The sequence below is a fragment of the Penaeus vannamei genome, chromosome 18, assembly GCF_042767895.1.
Source record: "Penaeus vannamei isolate JL-2024 chromosome 18, ASM4276789v1, whole genome shotgun sequence".
Lineage (NCBI taxonomy): Eukaryota > Metazoa > Arthropoda > Malacostraca > Decapoda > Penaeidae > Penaeus > Penaeus vannamei.
Genome location: NC_091566.1, coordinates 15,756,904 through 15,774,403, shown reverse-complemented (window position 1 = coordinate 15,774,403; position 17,500 = coordinate 15,756,904). Strand labels below are relative to the sequence as shown.

General features: G+C 41.1%; 2 protein-coding genes across 7 annotated transcripts in view; one reads left to right on the top strand and one right to left on the bottom strand.

Moving 5' to 3' along the window:
- Positions 1–10,774, top strand: part of LOC113801640 (juvenile hormone esterase) — an 11,948-nt gene extending 1,174 nt beyond the window's left edge. Inside the window, exons 2-12 of one of the 3 annotated variants that reach the window (XM_070132930.1) lie at positions 1,531–1,729; positions 2,621–2,785; positions 3,214–3,358; positions 3,811–3,996; positions 4,125–4,321; positions 4,430–4,580; positions 4,990–5,168; positions 5,435–5,585; positions 6,543–6,699; positions 6,827–6,941; positions 7,128–10,774. In XM_070132930.1, the coding sequence (XP_069989031.1) occupies positions 1,535–1,729; positions 2,621–2,785; positions 3,214–3,358; positions 3,811–3,996; positions 4,125–4,321; positions 4,430–4,580; positions 4,990–5,168; positions 5,435–5,585; positions 6,543–6,699; positions 6,827–6,941; positions 7,128–7,238 (1,752 nt within the window). In that variant the 5' untranslated portion in view covers positions 1,531–1,534 and the 3' untranslated portion in view covers positions 7,239–10,774. Of the gene's footprint in view, positions 1–1,530; positions 1,730–2,620; positions 2,786–3,213; positions 3,359–3,810; positions 3,997–4,124; positions 4,322–4,429; positions 4,581–4,989; positions 5,169–5,434; positions 5,586–6,255; positions 6,402–6,542; positions 6,700–6,826; positions 6,942–7,127 lie in introns of those variants that run through there. The other 2 variants (XM_070132932.1, XM_070132931.1) reach the window with 2 other exon arrangements.
- Positions 10,775–15,612: 4,838 nt separating this feature from the next.
- LOC113801632 (juvenile hormone esterase) overlaps positions 15,613–17,500 on the bottom strand; it is a 21,502-nt gene continuing 19,614 nt past the window's right edge. For all 4 annotated transcript variants that reach the window (XM_027352191.2, XM_027352192.2, XM_027352190.2 and 1 more), the window contains 2 exons: positions 16,518–16,632; positions 15,613–16,321 (listed from right to left, as the gene is read on the bottom strand). In XM_027352191.2, the coding sequence (XP_027207992.1) occupies positions 16,235–16,321; positions 16,518–16,632 (202 nt within the window). In that variant the 3' untranslated portion in view covers positions 15,613–16,234. The remainder of the gene's footprint in view (positions 16,322–16,517; positions 16,633–17,500) is intronic.

Here is a 17,500-nt window from a genome sequence, read left to right as displayed (position 1 = left end):
TAGTAATGATAATGATGATATTAATAGTAATTATAACACTAATAACAATAGTGATAGTAGTAGTGACAGTAACAATCTTACTAGTAATGTAGTAGTGCATTATACTTCACACTGCTCCCGGCGACTGCAAGCTAATAACTCATTCCACGTTCCACTACTCCCACAATTCATCCCATTGACTAAGAAGTTCATGGTGAACATTTTCGATATATTTATACACAAACACACACACACATATATATACATATATGTATACACATATATACATATATGTATACATATATATACATATATGTATATATATATGTAAATGCACACACACACACAAATACATACACAAATACACACACAAACACATACGCACACATACACACACGCACACACGCACACACACACACATACACACACACACACACACACACACACACACACACACACACACACACACACACACACACACACACACACACACACACACACACACACACACACATCGGCAACAACACGCAATTTTCTTACTAGCATGAGTGGTTGATCGTTTTTCCCTCTTTTAAATTCTACGCGCTGATTGGTTACGTTCAAAGGTCACATCTATGAGTTAGTGAAATTGAGCCCAAGAGTCTAATAGATTATAACTATAATGAGTATAACTTCGCTTGCGAGGAGACGGGTGTCGAGGCGTTGCTGACGTAACTCTAGCGAATACGAGGTTTCCTGTCTTGATTATGGTAACCTTAATGTAACCTTGTGCACGACGCCAGTAAATGGTTTGACGATTTTTTATATTTTGTGTGAAAGAAACGTACTGAAATTGTTTGTAGAATTAGAAAAAAAAACACTAAACGATAATGTAAGATAATAAAAGATAATAATATCTGCACTAGCTTTATGTGGGTTCCATCACATATCGGAATAAGTGGAAATGAAAAAGCAGATAAGCTAGCCCAAGAAGCGGCACCAAAAATGGCATTAATGTTGCTATCAGTTCATCTATGCAGCAAAGAAGAGGAAAAATAAAGACATGGATAAATAGGAAGAATAGAGATGAAAGGAAACTCAGTCAGAGTAACTCAGTCAAAATGTACAATCAGGTAGCACGATTAAGGTTAGGATACAAGTACCCTTGGGAGTGCAATATTCCCAAGGAAGACTCGCTTAAAAAGTCTAGAGTATGTGGTGAAAGATTAAGACATAATTTGTAACACTCTGTAATGGAATGTTAATACACAGACCCTCTCAGAAAGGGTGTTAGAGAAATGATACCAATGACAAAGCATATGATTAATGTAATTGATAACATTTTAAGGATACATAAACAATTTGCATCTGTAAAATAATATAAACACAATTGTAAAGATTTTGCCCAAGGATCTATAAAGTGCTATATACCTAGTCACTCCAAAGGAGTTGGGTATGTTTGGGTAATGTATTATTTATCCAAATAAATGCAAATCAAATAAATTCTCTCTCTCTCTCTCTTTATGACAATCCAAGAACTCCCATTTATCTTTGCCTTTATTTTCTATGCAGCAAAATGCTCGTCGTTCTTGTAACTTTCGCGGTTCTGGTACCGACGGCCCTGGCAGGTCGTGACGCCGCCGCGCCCTTAGTTGAAGTGGCGGAAGGGCGTGTGTTGGGCGTGACTGAGACCTCCACGAAGGGCAGGGAATTCCACTCCTACTACGGCATCCCCTTCGCCAAGCCTCCCGTGGGGGAACTAAGGCTTCAGGTTGGTGTTGAAAGAGAGTGAGATATACTCTGCCTCGTAAAAGAAAGATAAAATGGGGAAAAGAAGACAAAACGCATAAATAATTGCGCTGTGATGCGATTTTCTATAATGACTTTGAGCATCTTAATCTTCAGACGATCATGTTTGTTATCCTGTTAGTCAGCTACAATCAAGTTTAGGTATAGCTGCCGACAGGCATTTTACAAATTAGTGAACTGAAAAGGTAGGTTTAAAAGTGGCAAAGTAGCAAAATCCTTATTGTTAATATATAATCTTCATTTTACTTTCGTCTGACTGGCAAATTAAACTAGACAAATTAAATGTCGTCAATACGTAGCTAGTGCCTTTGCAATTGGTTCAAAGTAAACGACTATGACCAGCATGATCTTTACTCCAGGTTGTCTCTAATTTCAGCATACTATTTTTTTTTCTTTTTTCATCGAGGCTCTATGAAAGTGGTTCTCAATCTTTTGATTTTGTGACCACCGACCATTTTATAATTATCCCTCAGTGTGTGTCATCTTCTTTAATTGTTATTACTTATGAATAGTATAATGGTGTCTCAAAAACTAGAGGACAAGAACACTTTATGGAAAGATTCCAATTCACTGATATGTGAGAGGAATGGTATGTAGGTACTATAGATAAGATGGATTTCAGTTAAATTCGACGTCATCATTTACATACTGTTCCATGGCCCTTCGGAAAGTACCCCAGGTTGGAAACTCAAGCTCTATAATCATTTAGTTCCTCTGTCAGATCGTGAACTGGATTCAGAGAGAGAGGCAGCCAGGCTGATAGAATGGTAGAGCGTCGGTCAGTCGGCCAGTCAATCAATCAATCAATCACAAGGTCAAAAGTTAACGAGATCCTCCGCATCCTCCTCTCCAGGACCCGGTGCAGGCAGAGCGGTGGGAGGGCGTGAGGGACGGATCCAGGACACCCTCGCCGTGCCTCCTCGTGCCCTTGGCCTACGCTGCCATGGGAGTGACTCTGGCCCCGGAGGACCTGCGTGGCAATGAAGACTGCTTGTACCTCAACGTTTTCACGCCGAAGGTAATTCAGAATGTTTTTTTTTCATGTTACTTATCGGTATTTTAGATTTTTTTCTTAGTGTTATCCATGTCTTTCTTTATTATGTTTTATTAATTTCACTCTTTCCTTTTGTTTTTCATCCTGTTATATATTCTTTCGGTTATTCCTATATTGGGATTTTTTATTCATTTGATTTTTATGTGGCGTCTTATTTTTCCTTCATGTTAATTATCGTTGCGATTGTCCTTACGTTGTGATTTTTAATTAAGTTCATTCCTTCCTATTTGTCTTATTTTGTTTTCATATTTGCAATTACAAATACACTGTCATTTTCAATTCATTATTTTTTTCTTTTTCTTATTCATCGTTATGATTGATTTTCTTTAATTCTTCTTTATTTAATTGTTTTATTTATTTATTTATTTTATCTTTTTATTTTTTGCCACAAGACGGAAACTTCCAAGAACTACCCTGTGATGGTGTGGATCCACGGGGGAGCTTACCTGGCGGGGGGCGCATACGAGTACCGGCCTCATGTCCTCATGAACCACGACATTGTACTCGTAGTTTTACAGTATAGGGTCGGCATCATGGGTAAGTGGTGATTGATTTCAAGTTTCTTTGGAATTTGAATGTCACTTTTTATTTTTTATTTTTTTATCTCTCTCTCCATTTCACTTTTCTCTCCCTCCTCTCTCGCCTTCCCTCTTTCTTTCTTTCTCTCTCTCCATATATATATATATATATATATATATATATATATATATATATATATATATATATATATATATATATATATATATATATGTGTGTGTGTGTGTGTGTGTGTGTGTGTGTGTGTGTGTGTGTGTGTGTGTGTGTGTGTGTGTGTGTGTGTGTGTGTGTGTGTGTGTGTGTATAAATAAATAAATAAATATATATATATATATATATATATATATATATATATATATATATATATATATATATATATATATTGGGAGGGAGTGCTCATTTTCACTGAAATATGTTCTCGATTCCACCACTCTTTCAAATGTTCTTTCTAGGATTTCTATCCACGGAGGATGAGGTGATTCCCGGGAACTTTGGGCTGAAGGACCAGACCCTCGCCCTCCGCTGGGTGCAGGACAACATCCACAGCTTCGGAGGAGACGCTGACAGGGTCACAATCTTCGGGGAGAGTGCTGGGGGCGCCTCGGTACATTATCATATATTGTCACCCAAATCTAAAGGTGAAGTGAAGTTCCTCGTTTTAAAAAACTGAAAACTTTTCAAAACTTGTCCTAGGGTTTTACATCATTAGCCTAATTAAGCTACTGCTGTCTATAAAGTTCACAAAGGTCCTTTTATACATCATTAGGCCTCTTCTCTCGCGCCATCATGCAGTCAGGGTCGGCCTTGGCGCCATGGGCACGCCACGAGCAGCACAGACGTGTGGCGAAGGAAGTTAGCAAAGCCGTCGGTTGCTCCAAAGCCTTCGGTCACAAGTATGAAATTCTTGACTGTCTTCAGGAGGTAGACGGTCGCAAGTTGGCCGCAAGGTTCCAAGATTTCATGGTGAGTTAGAAATTTACCTGGCCATACATTGGAATTACTGATTTATTAAAGTCAACGACCTGTTGTATAAAGATCATGCTATTTTACTCTATATACTTACTGTTTCAGGAATGGTTCATCTTGCCAGCAGTCGCTCTGCCTCTTGTTGATGGGGACTTCGTACCGGATCTGCCCGCGCGTCTGATGCAAGTCGGAGCCTTCAACCAAGTGGACCTCATGGCTGGAATCACAAGAGACGAAGGAGCTCTAGTAACAAACCGTTAGTAATCTTTTGGCAAGGTTACCTGGGAATTTGTAATTTTCTTCGGTGCATAGTGTGTTTCTAAGTTGAGGGAATATATCAAGATGTCTACGTCCATCTGGCGTAGTTTAGAATCTCTACCAGAATTTCCTTAGGAATCAGAGTACTGACTTTGCAGCATATTTTTAGACGTTAATGCTAAGTCTTCTATTAAGAACTGAAGAATCCCTTTCGCCAAGGTTAATAGAGATTTTTTGGGGGGATGGGGGGAGTGTTTTCTAAAAGAAGGGAGATCATTAGAATTTCAGATTACCAACGTTTTTTTTTTTTTTTTTTTTTTTTTTTTAACAAGGAAACTGAGGATAAAGGACAAAATGAAAAAAAGATATATATCACCTAAGCAAATTATCGGCCTCTTCATCCACAGCAATGCTAGCTCGAAAGGACCTCTTTCCTGCCTTACAAAACAACTTTCCTGTCTTCGGCCCAGTTAGCCTGATGGTCAGGCCTGAAATTGACGATGCCTTAGTCTTTAGCACCAAGGTCTACCAACACTACCTTGGCAACGCAACTATCGATCGTGACCACATCAAAGAGCTAACTAAGGTAACGAACCATTTGTGTCTAATTTTAATTTTACCAATTTTCCATTTACGTCGATCTATTGTTTGTTTCAGGTTGGCTACTTATAACAATATCAGGAGTATTTTATTTCAGAACATGTCCTTGACATAAGTAAGCCTATTTCTCACATTTCTTTCTTCATTACCGTGATTACATTTAGTAATTCTGCATATAAACCATATTGCTTTGCTCTTATCATAGGCTTTAATCACACAATATAACATTCCTACGAAAATTTATATTCCCAGATGAACACAGACTACTCTTTTGCCGTACCACACGACCTGACGACCCTCTACCACGCTCGGGTTCCTGGTCTTGCTACTTACCGCTACGAGCTGAAGCACCGATCCCAGTTGTCCATGGGAGATTTCTTCAAGACGAATATAGGGCGTCAATGTGAGTTGTGACTGATAAGTGCCATAGTGTCATTTCGTAATTTCTCCTATTGCAGGAAGAAGTTCCTTTGATGTACCATTGTTATCATTTTAATCACATTCTTAATGTTCAACATAAATTTTAAATGAAGGGTAGCAAATGAAGTATGCAGAAAGACTGGGCATTGTGTGGAAAGTAGCTTACACCAACGTTTACAACTCATTATCATCAGAACAAGACATTGCATTTTATTCTCAAATGAGAGGAATATGTTGAATGTTCAATACATCTCATCAGTCGAACAAAGAATTCCAAAATTTCTTGAAATATGCTACAGAAAGTTTTAAACCAATAAGTGAGACGATTGATCTTCGTGTTCTATGCATAGAGAGATTGAAATAAAAGAAAGCCTCTTCTTTTGTGGTTAAGAATGAAAAGTATGAATGTTTTTAAAAAGTAAATTTAAAGCATTTTTTTCAAAATTGCATCTTTCATAATATTTCATAAGTATATAGATAGATACATAAGTCGATAGATAAATGAATGCATCCCTATTTTGCAACGTTATTTTCTGTACTAAGATAACCCAACAATTCCTAATGCAGTTGCTGATATTAAGGGATAAAATGTATTCACATGAATGTTGGAGAAGCCGTTACTATAATGAATATAATTGGTTCGTGTATTGCAGATTGGAATATATATGTCATACACGCTAATCCTGTGCAGTTGTTAAAATCGATAATGGCAATGAACCACCATGTTCGTCACAGCACAGAGTATGCCTAGTTGGGATAGACGTCATGGACTCAAAAGGTTCAGACAGGCATCTGCAAGGTAGACTGAAGTATTGCAGAAACGAAGGAAGATTCTTTTTTCAGTACATTAGAATCTTGCAATATCCTGCTAGTCAGCTTGTGATGGTAAATACAAAAGCAGACTAAGAAGTCTGTACGATTCCTCCTTATTCTTTCCCAGGGATTTCTCATGGCGACGACCTGTACTACTTATTCGCCGGCGGGCCGCTCCTCAACCCCAGCAGCCTGCCAAGCCGCCCGCGGGATCTGCAAAGCGAGGAGGACCTCCGCCTCAGAGACATCATCACGACTATGTGGACGAACTTCGCTGCCACGGGGTAACTTTTTTCGTGTATGCTCATGGGTGTGTCTCATACATATACTTATCCGTGTATCTACTTAGTTCTATCTATACACACGTACACAATGATTCCTGACCTCCCCCTCCCCCGTTCTCTCCCTCAGCAACCCCACCCCTGACGATGCCCTGGGCTTCAAGTGGGAGGCAGCGACCGAGGACGACCTCCGCTATCTCGCCCTTACGCCCTTCCCCGTCATGGAGGCCGACCAGCGACAGGAGGTGAGTGACTTCTTGTGAATGATTAACCAGAACCTTTGTGAATTATCTATTAATCCCTCACTTCCTGTATACTTTCCATTTGCCTCTTCACCGGTCTGGACATTAACATATAAAATAGACATGTATCTACAAAATCATACCATTTTTTGCGTGAGCTCACCTTCGCCCATTTTGCCTCTCCTTCAGGTGCGGGATTTTTATGCTTCTCTGCCAACGAAGATGAATCAAATTCACTATTCTGATGGTGGCGTCTACAGGGAAGAAAGTTCCTGTCTCGTATGCCAGGAAGACCTGTAAATCCATTATTGGCTGCCACGTGCAATGCTTCCTTTCATTGAAATTATTGTAACGATACAGTGCATTTATCGGTTTACAGTAAGAGTTATCTTAGTATTATATTTTACCCAGTTTTTTATTACTATTGTTATGACTGTATCCCATACATATATATATATATATATATATATATATATATATATATATATATATATATAGGGAAAAGTCCCTCCCACCCAGCAAGTGAGGTGGACTGTGGGCCCTGCTGGGAGGGCGTCTGCTCGAGCGCAGGCTGGGAACGAGAACTACTCGTCTCGCCTGCGCTCTGGTGGCCGCCAGCCCAGAGTGAAGCTTGTGGGGGAAAGCCCTCAGGAACCCCACAGGTGGATGATGGGGCACGCAGCCCGCCACCCCCTTTTATATGGGGCAGCGTCGGTGGGGGTGGCAGAGGTGGCATCCACTCGGAGCGACTGCCAGAGGCTGAACCTTAGGCAGGAAGTCAGGGTGGAGGCTTGGAACGTCCGTTCTTTGCGTCAGGATGATCGGTTGCCTCTACTGTCGAGGGAACTGGGGAGACTGAGAGTTGAGGTGGCTGCTCTCTCGGAGTTGAGGAGGCCTGGCAGCGGCATGACCTGTGTAGGTGGCTACACAGGTCGTGCCGCAGCGACGGCCACCATCTCCATGGAGTAGCCATTGCCATCTCCAGCAGACTCCAGCCTTCGGTAGCAGAGGTTACTCCTATTGATGAGCGTATAATGGTATTGAGATTGAAGCTATCTTTTGGCTTCATGTCTCTTATTGCTGTGTACGCTCCTACCGATGTTTGTAAACTTGACGTGAAAGAGATGTTCTACACCAGACTTACATCTGGGGTAGACAGATGTCCCTCGCGAGATATTCACATTGTTCTGGGTGACTTCAATGCGGTATCTGGCTGTGATCGAGCTGGCTATGAGATGTCTGTTGGTCCCCATAGTTCAGGAGCTGATGCCGGTAGCGAGAATAGCCTTCTTTTCCGGTACTTTGCTAGGTCCCAGAAATTGAGGATTTCTGGCTCCTGGTACCAGTGCCCAGACCCACATCGCTGGATATGGTACAGTGATGCGGGTAATGCAGCCAAGGAGATCGACCACATACTCGTTAGCACTTGTTGCATCCTTCAGAATTGCAGGGTGTACAGGAGTGCTGAGTTCTGTGGTACGTACCATAGATTGGTTGTGGGTACCCTCCGGGTCCACTTCAAAACTCCCCAGCAGTCAAATGATCACCCTAGGGTGTTTCATCTGGACAGGCTGAGGGAGGGGGAATGTGCCCGCGGGTTTGCTGAGGCAATCTCTGATCGTTTCGCAATGCTTGACAGTCTGACAGACCCTGTTCTTCTGTGGGATACCTTTAAGCGTGAAACGCTTGATGCAGCTCAAGATACGATTGATGTACGCCCGAGAGCAATACAGAATTCCATCTCACAGGAGACACTGGAAGCCACAGATGCATGTCGTGCGGCTCGTCTGACAGGGGATCGGGAATTGCACCGTTCTCATGTGCGCAGAACTCGGTCCCTGTTAAGAAGGGACAAAGAAGTTTATTAGGAGTCTTGCAGAGGAGGTAGGCCATTTCTTAGTAAATGACCTTCGTCCTGCATACCAAGCCCTGAGAAAGCTGAACTCCAAGCCCTCTTCACAGGTGACATCAGTTCGCTCAGTAAGTGGTCAGATCGTTTCAGATCCTGTTGCGGTGCGGGAACGTTGGGCTGAGTATTTTGAGCAGCTGTACCAGGTTGACCCACCAACAGCTAACTTGGATGCGGGTAGTGTCAAGATCCCGCTGCCAGATCCACCCATCAGTGAGGACCCTCCCTCCCTAACTGAAGTTAGGGGGACGATTTCCAAGCTGAAGAGTGGTAAAGCAGCGGGTATCTGCGGCATACCAGCTGAACTGTTAAAGGCTGGTGGTGAACCTATGGCACGGGGGTTACATGTTGTCCTGGCTGCCATCTGGCGGTCCGGTTCCGTTCCTCCTGACTTGTGGGGTGTGGTCATCCCTCTCTGGAAGGGGAAGGGGGACCGTTGGGACTGCAGCAATCACCGAGGCATCACACTGCTCAGTATACCAGGCAAGGTTCTGGAGAGACTGGAGCAATCCGGATTCACTCCTGGTAAGTCCACAATAGACCGTATCCTCGCGCTTCGAGTCATTGTAGAGCGCCGCCGTGAGTTCGGGCGTGGGCTGCTTGCAGCCTACATCGACCTCAAGAAGGCGTTCGATACGGTGCATCGGGAGTCACTTTGGGAGAACCTGAGGCTGAGAGGAAATCCAACAAGGATTATTGGACTAATAGCAAGCCTGTATACTGATACTGAAAGTGCTGTAAAGTGTGGTGGGGGCCTGTCGAACTTCTTTCCTGTTAGTTCAGGAGTGAGGCAAGGCTGTGTCCTTGCACCAACTCTTCAACACTTGCATGGACTGGATACTGGGCAGAGCTACTGTTCAAAGTCATTGTGGAGCAACACTGGGTAATATCAAGGTTACAGACCTTGACTTTGCTGATGACGTTGCCATTCTATCTGAGTCTTTGGAAACCCTAGTGGCGGCTCTGGATGCATTTAGCAATGAAGCGAAGCCCTTAGGTCTAGAGGTCTCCTGGACCAAGACCAAGGTCCAGGAATTTGGGGACTTGTTAGGAGAACCTGTTCAGTCGGTACGTGCTTGTGGCGAGGACATTGAAGTCACAGAGAGCTTTACATACCTTGGTAGTGTAGTTCATATCTCTGGGCTGTCAGACCATGAAGTCAGCAGACAGATTGGCCTGGCAGCAGGGGTCATGAACTCTCTCAACAAGAGTATTTGGAGGTGTCGGTACCTGTGCAGAAGGACCAAGCTACGGGTTTTCAAGGCCCTGATAATACCAGTTTTGCTATACGGTAGCGAAACCTGGACATTGTCCTGTGCCTTGGAGGCTCGTCTTGAAGCCTTTTGTAATAGGTCCTTGTGCCAGATCATGGGGTACTGTTGGCGGGACCATGTGTCTAACCAACCGTGAGACTGGCACAGGACCTGTTATCTGCACAATCCGTGATCGCCAATTCAGGCTATACAGCAACCTGGCTCGTTTTCCTCAGGATGATACTGCCCATTAGGTCGTCTCTGTTCGAGACAACCCTGGGTGGAGGAGGCCTGTGGGACGACCGAGGAAGTCGTGGCTTGGGCAGATCGACCAAACCTGCCGTGAAGAAATAGAGATGGGCCGAATCCCTGCCTGGCGTCTAGCCATGAGGGATCCTCGTAGGTGGAAGCGAAGGGTGGATGCGGCTATGCGCCCCCGTCGGCGTCAGCCCCCTTGATGATGATGATGATATATATATATATATATATATATATATATATATATATATATATATATATATATATATATATATATATGTATGTGTGTGTGTGTATGTATGCATCTGTCTACCTGCCTATGTACATAAAAATATATTGAGAGGGGGAGTGGCACATCTGAATCACCTGCGCGTGGTTCACCTAATCAAACCCACTTTTTCCAATTGATTGCTGTATTTATTGGTTTTACTTTTCCTACTTTTTATGCCATTTTTTTAAATTCTAATAGATTTCGTTTTGTGTCCCAAGAATGATTTATCAGTTTCGTGATGTGACTGTATTTTTCTTTAATCAACGTCTGAGTTATTGCTTTCTCTCTCTTTCTCTATCTCTCTATTAGTTTTATAGATTCATTTTTAGGCTTTAATTTTTTGTGTTTTATTCTAGTTGTTTAATGATAATGCACTTTTTTGTTTCGAGTTTTTGTAAACTGTAACGGCTACTTATGCATATACATATATGTATGTATTTATATATATACATACATACATACATATAAGCATATACATATATGTATGTATTTATGTATATTATATATATATATATATTAGATAGATAGATAGATAGATATAGATATATACACACACACATACATACATACATACACACACACATTCACACATATACATGCTTACACACACACATATATATGTGTATATATATATAATATATATATATATATATATATATATATTTATACATATATACATATACATATACATATACTGTATAAACACACACACACACACACACACACACACATATATATATATATATATATATATATATATATATATATATATATGTATGTATGTATGTATTTATATGTATGCACGTGCATATATTCATATACTGTATATATAAATGGTTTGACCACGATTAAAACCGAAGAAAGCATCATCAAAGGCCAGAAATCAATAACTTTTTAAGTTCAGAATAACAGAAATCATTATGACTTACCGATTGGAATATCTTTTAAAAAACTATTATACAATACACTTATCGCATAACCTAGGTTGTATCGCTTGTTTGGGTTTTGAAAACGTGTTAGTAGCGAATATTATTTAACACTTTCGTATCTGTGTATGTATTTTGATATTTCCATCATATCTTCAAGAAGTATAATTATGTCCAGCATCACAGATTAAATTGTGTTGCAAAACGTTTCCTTTGGTGCTACGTTTATGCATCATGGTGGAATGATATATATATATATATATATATATATATATATATATATATATATATATATATATATATATTTATAATATTCAGTCACCGTTATTGCATCATTTAACATTCACAGGCAGAATCTAACTCAACTTTATTTATGGAAAACAAAAACTTGAATCGTAAAAATGGGCTTTCTTGAGGAACAGAATGCCATAATACAGATTAAAAACATATTGAAAAAGAGACATGAATTTATGCTATAGTATAAACCAGTGCCCCCCTCCCCTATCCCCCATCAACCGCCTCCAACCCCCACCCCCGCCAGCTGTAGTGTTGTTGTAGTGATTTTATAGCCCGATTAATTATTTTTAGGGGTAACTTATGTAGATCGGTAGCTGCCACCAAGGAGTTGAGTACTCCTGAACTTAAAGAAAAAGTGTTGTTACTATGATCTTTTACTTCTATCTTCAGAGGCAGGTTTTCATTGTTCATGGATTTGTAGACCTTTATAATTATATATTTTTCAGTTGTAATTACGGTTATGATTTAAGTAAATATATGAAGGCAATAGAATTTAAACAATGCGATATATGAAATCAGTATATTGAACATTATTCAAAACAAAAGACATTAACAACGATACACGAAACAAACGAGAACATACGCAAAACATACACGTATACAAATACTGTTCATATATACACTAGACGGATGGTCATTTACGGTTGAGTTCATTTATGAACATGGTCACTTTAATGTTATTCATGATCACGATTACAGGTTCGTTTACTTTGAGGTCACTCGCGGTTACGGTCACTAAGGTCACTCACTAGCGCTCGCGTTACTCGGAGCACAGGGGAAATAGTCTGGAAGCGCACAATATGGAATACGTAACCTGATGTGTCCGTCGCTGCTCACTGGTGTCTCTCGTCTGCCGGTACTTCCTTCTCGTCCGGCGAGGTCACCCTCACGCGGGTAAAACGCCGCGTACTGTTGACAGGTTGCTCGATGGTTCGACACTTCGGACTGGCTTGTTACATTGTTGGGCGCCGTCCGAAACGAGCGAAATGTCCGATGTCGTCCTTATTATGGCTGCGTCCGAAAAAGCACGGGAACCAGGCGGTGGCGGTCGAATGCGGTCAAAAGTGGCGACCAATGATGTGTCCACTACAGTGTAACGATTATAAGGCCAATCTTATTTGATTTTAGAGGTTGAGTTGAGTACTCCTGAACTTTAATATTTACGTGAAATAGGCTTTCTCTCCAGAGGCAGGTTTTCAGTGTTCATTAGCGTGACTTATTCTTACTTGAACTTTCGTTTTACTCTTTGAATGGTAGAGGAATGTGTAGGTATGGAAAGGTATATATAAAAGGTAAACAATTATTTACTCAAAAGTATATTAAATGACCGTCAGAACGTTACACAAAAACAATATACAAACGCATATACACTGTTCATATTACTGTACTGTTACTGTTCACTGAGGCTCAAGCACGGACTGTTAATTAACTCATGACTACGGTCACTCAGGTTGTATTCAATCATGATCACGGCCACTAAAGGTCACTCACGATCACGATCTCGGTCACTAAGTTCACTCTCGATTAATTTCAAGGTCACTCGCGGTCACTATTAGGAGACCGAGGGAATAAATCGGTAGCGTACACTGGGATACATAAGCTGAAATAATCCGCTGTCCGTCTCTGCTCTCCGGTCTCTCATCTCTTGTCTTGCTTCGTCTCGTCTCCCAGAACCTTCGCCGGATCTGGCGAGGTTAACCTTACGCGGTTAAGGCGTCGCGTACCCGAAACAAGCGGATGGTCGTCGGCGTTGCACAAGGGAATCTCAGCTGCATCCGAAATACACGGGGGACTGGGCGGTGACGGTCGAGTGCGGTCAAAAAGCGGCGACCGATGATGCGTCCACTACAGTAGTGTAGTGATTTTAAAGCTCGATTAATTTATTTTAGGGGTAACTTATAAAGATTGGTAGTTGCCACCAAGGTGTCGAGTCATTGCTGTTCGCTGTGCCTTTGAATTTTTGTTTTAACAACAACACTTTAAAACGAGCCCATCTATTTATTGCTTCGAACGCGAGCGAGTTGATTAAGACATCAGCGGTTCCCTTACGATAAGTCCGCGCAAGACACATCCTCACCTCATCTGCGTCACCGGGAGTCACGACTTCTATCCATCTGAGCCAGCACTAAATTCTTAATCCATGTCAGTGCGTCCGTACTTTCCTTCGGCTCGTAATACGGTATGGTCACGATCTATTTTAACTTTCAACGGTATTGGCATGTGCGCGTTGCCCGTCTGTGCAGTAGTTATGTTACTAGCATGTTGGACATTTACGTTTTCTTTAGGATCAGAAGCCGTTCCAGAACTCACACTGTCATTAATGCTTGCTTGATTACCCAAGAATTTGGTCATTACCTCAATCAATCTGTCAACATTCTCACTCTGTTGTGCAACCATTTCTCTCACTCCTTTAATTCCCTTGCGCGCTTCATTCATTCCTTCTCTTGCCTCACTCATTCCTGCGGACGTCACATTCATTCCGGCGTAAGCCTCATTCATAAATTGACTCAAATCATTCATGCCTGATTCGGTCTCATGCAACCGTGCAACTGCCCACTGATACAATTGCGCGGTGGCGTTCTCCGATACTGCGCTTGGTTGTGCGCCTTCTAAAACATTCGTCACTGTCATACTCTTTCACATCTTTTACCATTTCATCCGTAAACTCCTCCATGTCACCTTCTGTTACTTTTGATTTGTTTCGTAATTTCCTATCCATTTTCGAATTGAATTGCAATTAACCTGCGACTGTACTGAACCTAAACACTTGCTCTGCTGCTCGTGCAGCTTTACGTGGAAGGGCAGGAGGATTAACTAGGGTGAACACTGCACAACACAAGCAAAATAAAAACGAAAGCATACACCACTTGATGCACAGTTACATTTTAAATAATGTTAGATTTTACAATTTAAAAAAAATACATGGATGTGTATGTATGCGATAAAGTATACTAAGAAAATCACTCGTACAAACGAAAGTTACTTCATGTGTATGCGTTTGATGGATACTCAAACTTGTACAAGAAAATCATGAAACAAAACGTAGACATACAGAAACGAAACGTACAACAAAAAACATTGGATAAAAATATCTATGTACACACGAGATTAATGAAAGCGAGCGAGTAAGCGTTTAGCTTGTTTACTAATACGCGTATTAAGGACCTGAATGAATCCACATCCATAAGGGCCACATCCCCCACCCTATGGCATAACTATCTGGGGTAGATGTATGTTTCTACTACAAAAGGATTTTGAATTTAAGATTTTGGGTCCCTGCCTCGCTACAAACAAGTACGAGACCTTCCTTCGAGGTCATAGTGTCCGCACGACATAGAGACCGTGCACCAGGCAGAGAGGTCGCGTGAGCCAACGAAGGACATATTCATCACTATTCAGCCCTATTCTCACGCTGTAGTGATATTAAGGCTAATGTGATCAAGTTATAATCGATGGGTAGAGGCAACTCAGATAAACTGGTCGCAGCCACCAAGGAGTTGAGTACTATCTATCAATATTACGGTTTACATTGTGTTTTGAAGGCTGTCTCCAGAGGCTGGTGTTCAGTGTTCATTAATGTAAATATTATTCTTATTCTCTTATTTTTCATTTATCACGTGATTATGACTGTCATTAAGTAAACTGAATTGCACACACACAAACACATTTTATATATATATATATATATATATATATATATATATATATATATATATATATATATTTAAAGATAGGAAATTATAAAAAGGTAAACAATTCATTATTCAAATAGTATATTACATAACATTCAACAAACAACATTAAAGGAAATTGGCAATCAAGATAAAAAATAAAAGAAACAAAACATGAAAAACTGCACGCAAATACTGTTCATATCAGTCTTATGTAAGTCACCAATTACTGATGGTCATGCACAGTCAGAATTGCTCACGATTACAGTCAATTAAGGTCACGACAAACCACGATCACAGTCACAGTCACTATACGTCTCACTAGCACTGTCACTAGTGCTCGCGTTAGTTCCTGAACACGAGGGAATAATCAGTAGCGTGCAATGTGGGATACATAACCTGAAAATTGCTGCTGTCCGTCTCGGCTCGTCTTTGTCTCTCGTCTGCGCTACCTTCGCTTGGTCCGGCGAGGTTAACCTTACACGGAAAAAAACTCCGCATGCTGAGGAGTGGACCTTGTTTACTTGTTTGTTGTTTGGTAGTTCGGCACCTTGGAGTGGATACTTGCAATTGTTAGGCGCCGTCCGAAACAGGTCCAAAGGCCGCCGTCGTCCTCCGAGGGTATTTCAGCTGCATCCGAAGCACACGGGAAACTAGGCGGTGGGGTCCAAGAGCGGTGACCGAAGATGCGTTCGCTGCAACGCCTCCGTCTTACTCGTTGGCTCCTACGGGGACGACGCGTTCGGGGTGAAGGAGCTGGTTCTGCTTCGTTGGGAGAGACGCGTGGAAATCTCGCGCCTGGCAAAAGAGACAAGACAAAAAAGATTTTTAACCAATGAACACTAGATTTTTCATATATATTTGTATATGTAGATAAAGAAAATAGAAGAGTTGAATATATTTGCATATTTAGATGAAAATAATATATGAATGTGTGCGTGCGGGCGTATGTATGGCTGCCTGCCTCACTAATGATGCACAGAGAGTGACTCACCTCTTGTCGCTGATCGGCCTCCATGGTGGGCGAGGGCTTGAGGGCAAGGTAGTGGAGGTTGTCCTCGGTCGCCGCCTCCCACTTGAAGCCCAGGGAGTCGTCGGGGGTCGGGTCGCTGGGGGAGGGGAGAGTTGTGTGAACACAGACGGTACTTGTACACATGTAACGATATCAGTAGATTATCACATACATATATAAAGTAGATGCAAACAGAGTAACCATTATTGAGAGAGCTGTGGATATATGAAATAAATTTAGATACTTTGAAAAGTTATTTATCTAAATATATTCAAATATATATATCAAAGGAGACATGCATACTGACGTTAGTAAGAATGATCACAAACGATTTCTTCTTGTCATAAAACTTTGTGGCCCACTGAAATTTACGACATAAGTTGAATTAATTATCCATAACAACTGTTCATCTTCCCCAAATACATCTCAAAGGAAATCTTATTGCAAAGAAACCTCATCACCCGAGTAACTACACACTAAAAACTACAGTGATGTATATTTTTTATCTAAATAAATGTGATTATGTACGTCCTACAGGCAACTTTATACTAATTCTCCTGATCATAGTTAGTTTTGTACGGGTTATACTAAATCCGTAATGATGCATGAGGTATGGTGAAAGACTGAAGGTTCCATATTACAGTTTAACCAAGATACAAAACGGAAACCAACTTCAAACCTTGGAGGCGATTTCTGTTTGTTTTGCCACGAGAAAACATTTTTGGACGTACATAACTTCCTATACATTGACAAATCTACGCTTGTTAAACAACACAGTATAATGTAAAAAGTCATATGTGATTGCGATTTTACGTTGTGTAGCACGCATGAATGTGACATATGATATTATAAAGCAAACAATCAACCAGTCTATGATGTTCCAAGTGCAGGTCACTGAAGTCTGTGGCCAGGGATGGAGCCCCTCTTACCCAAAAACTTTAACAGGGAAAAATAAAATATTACAT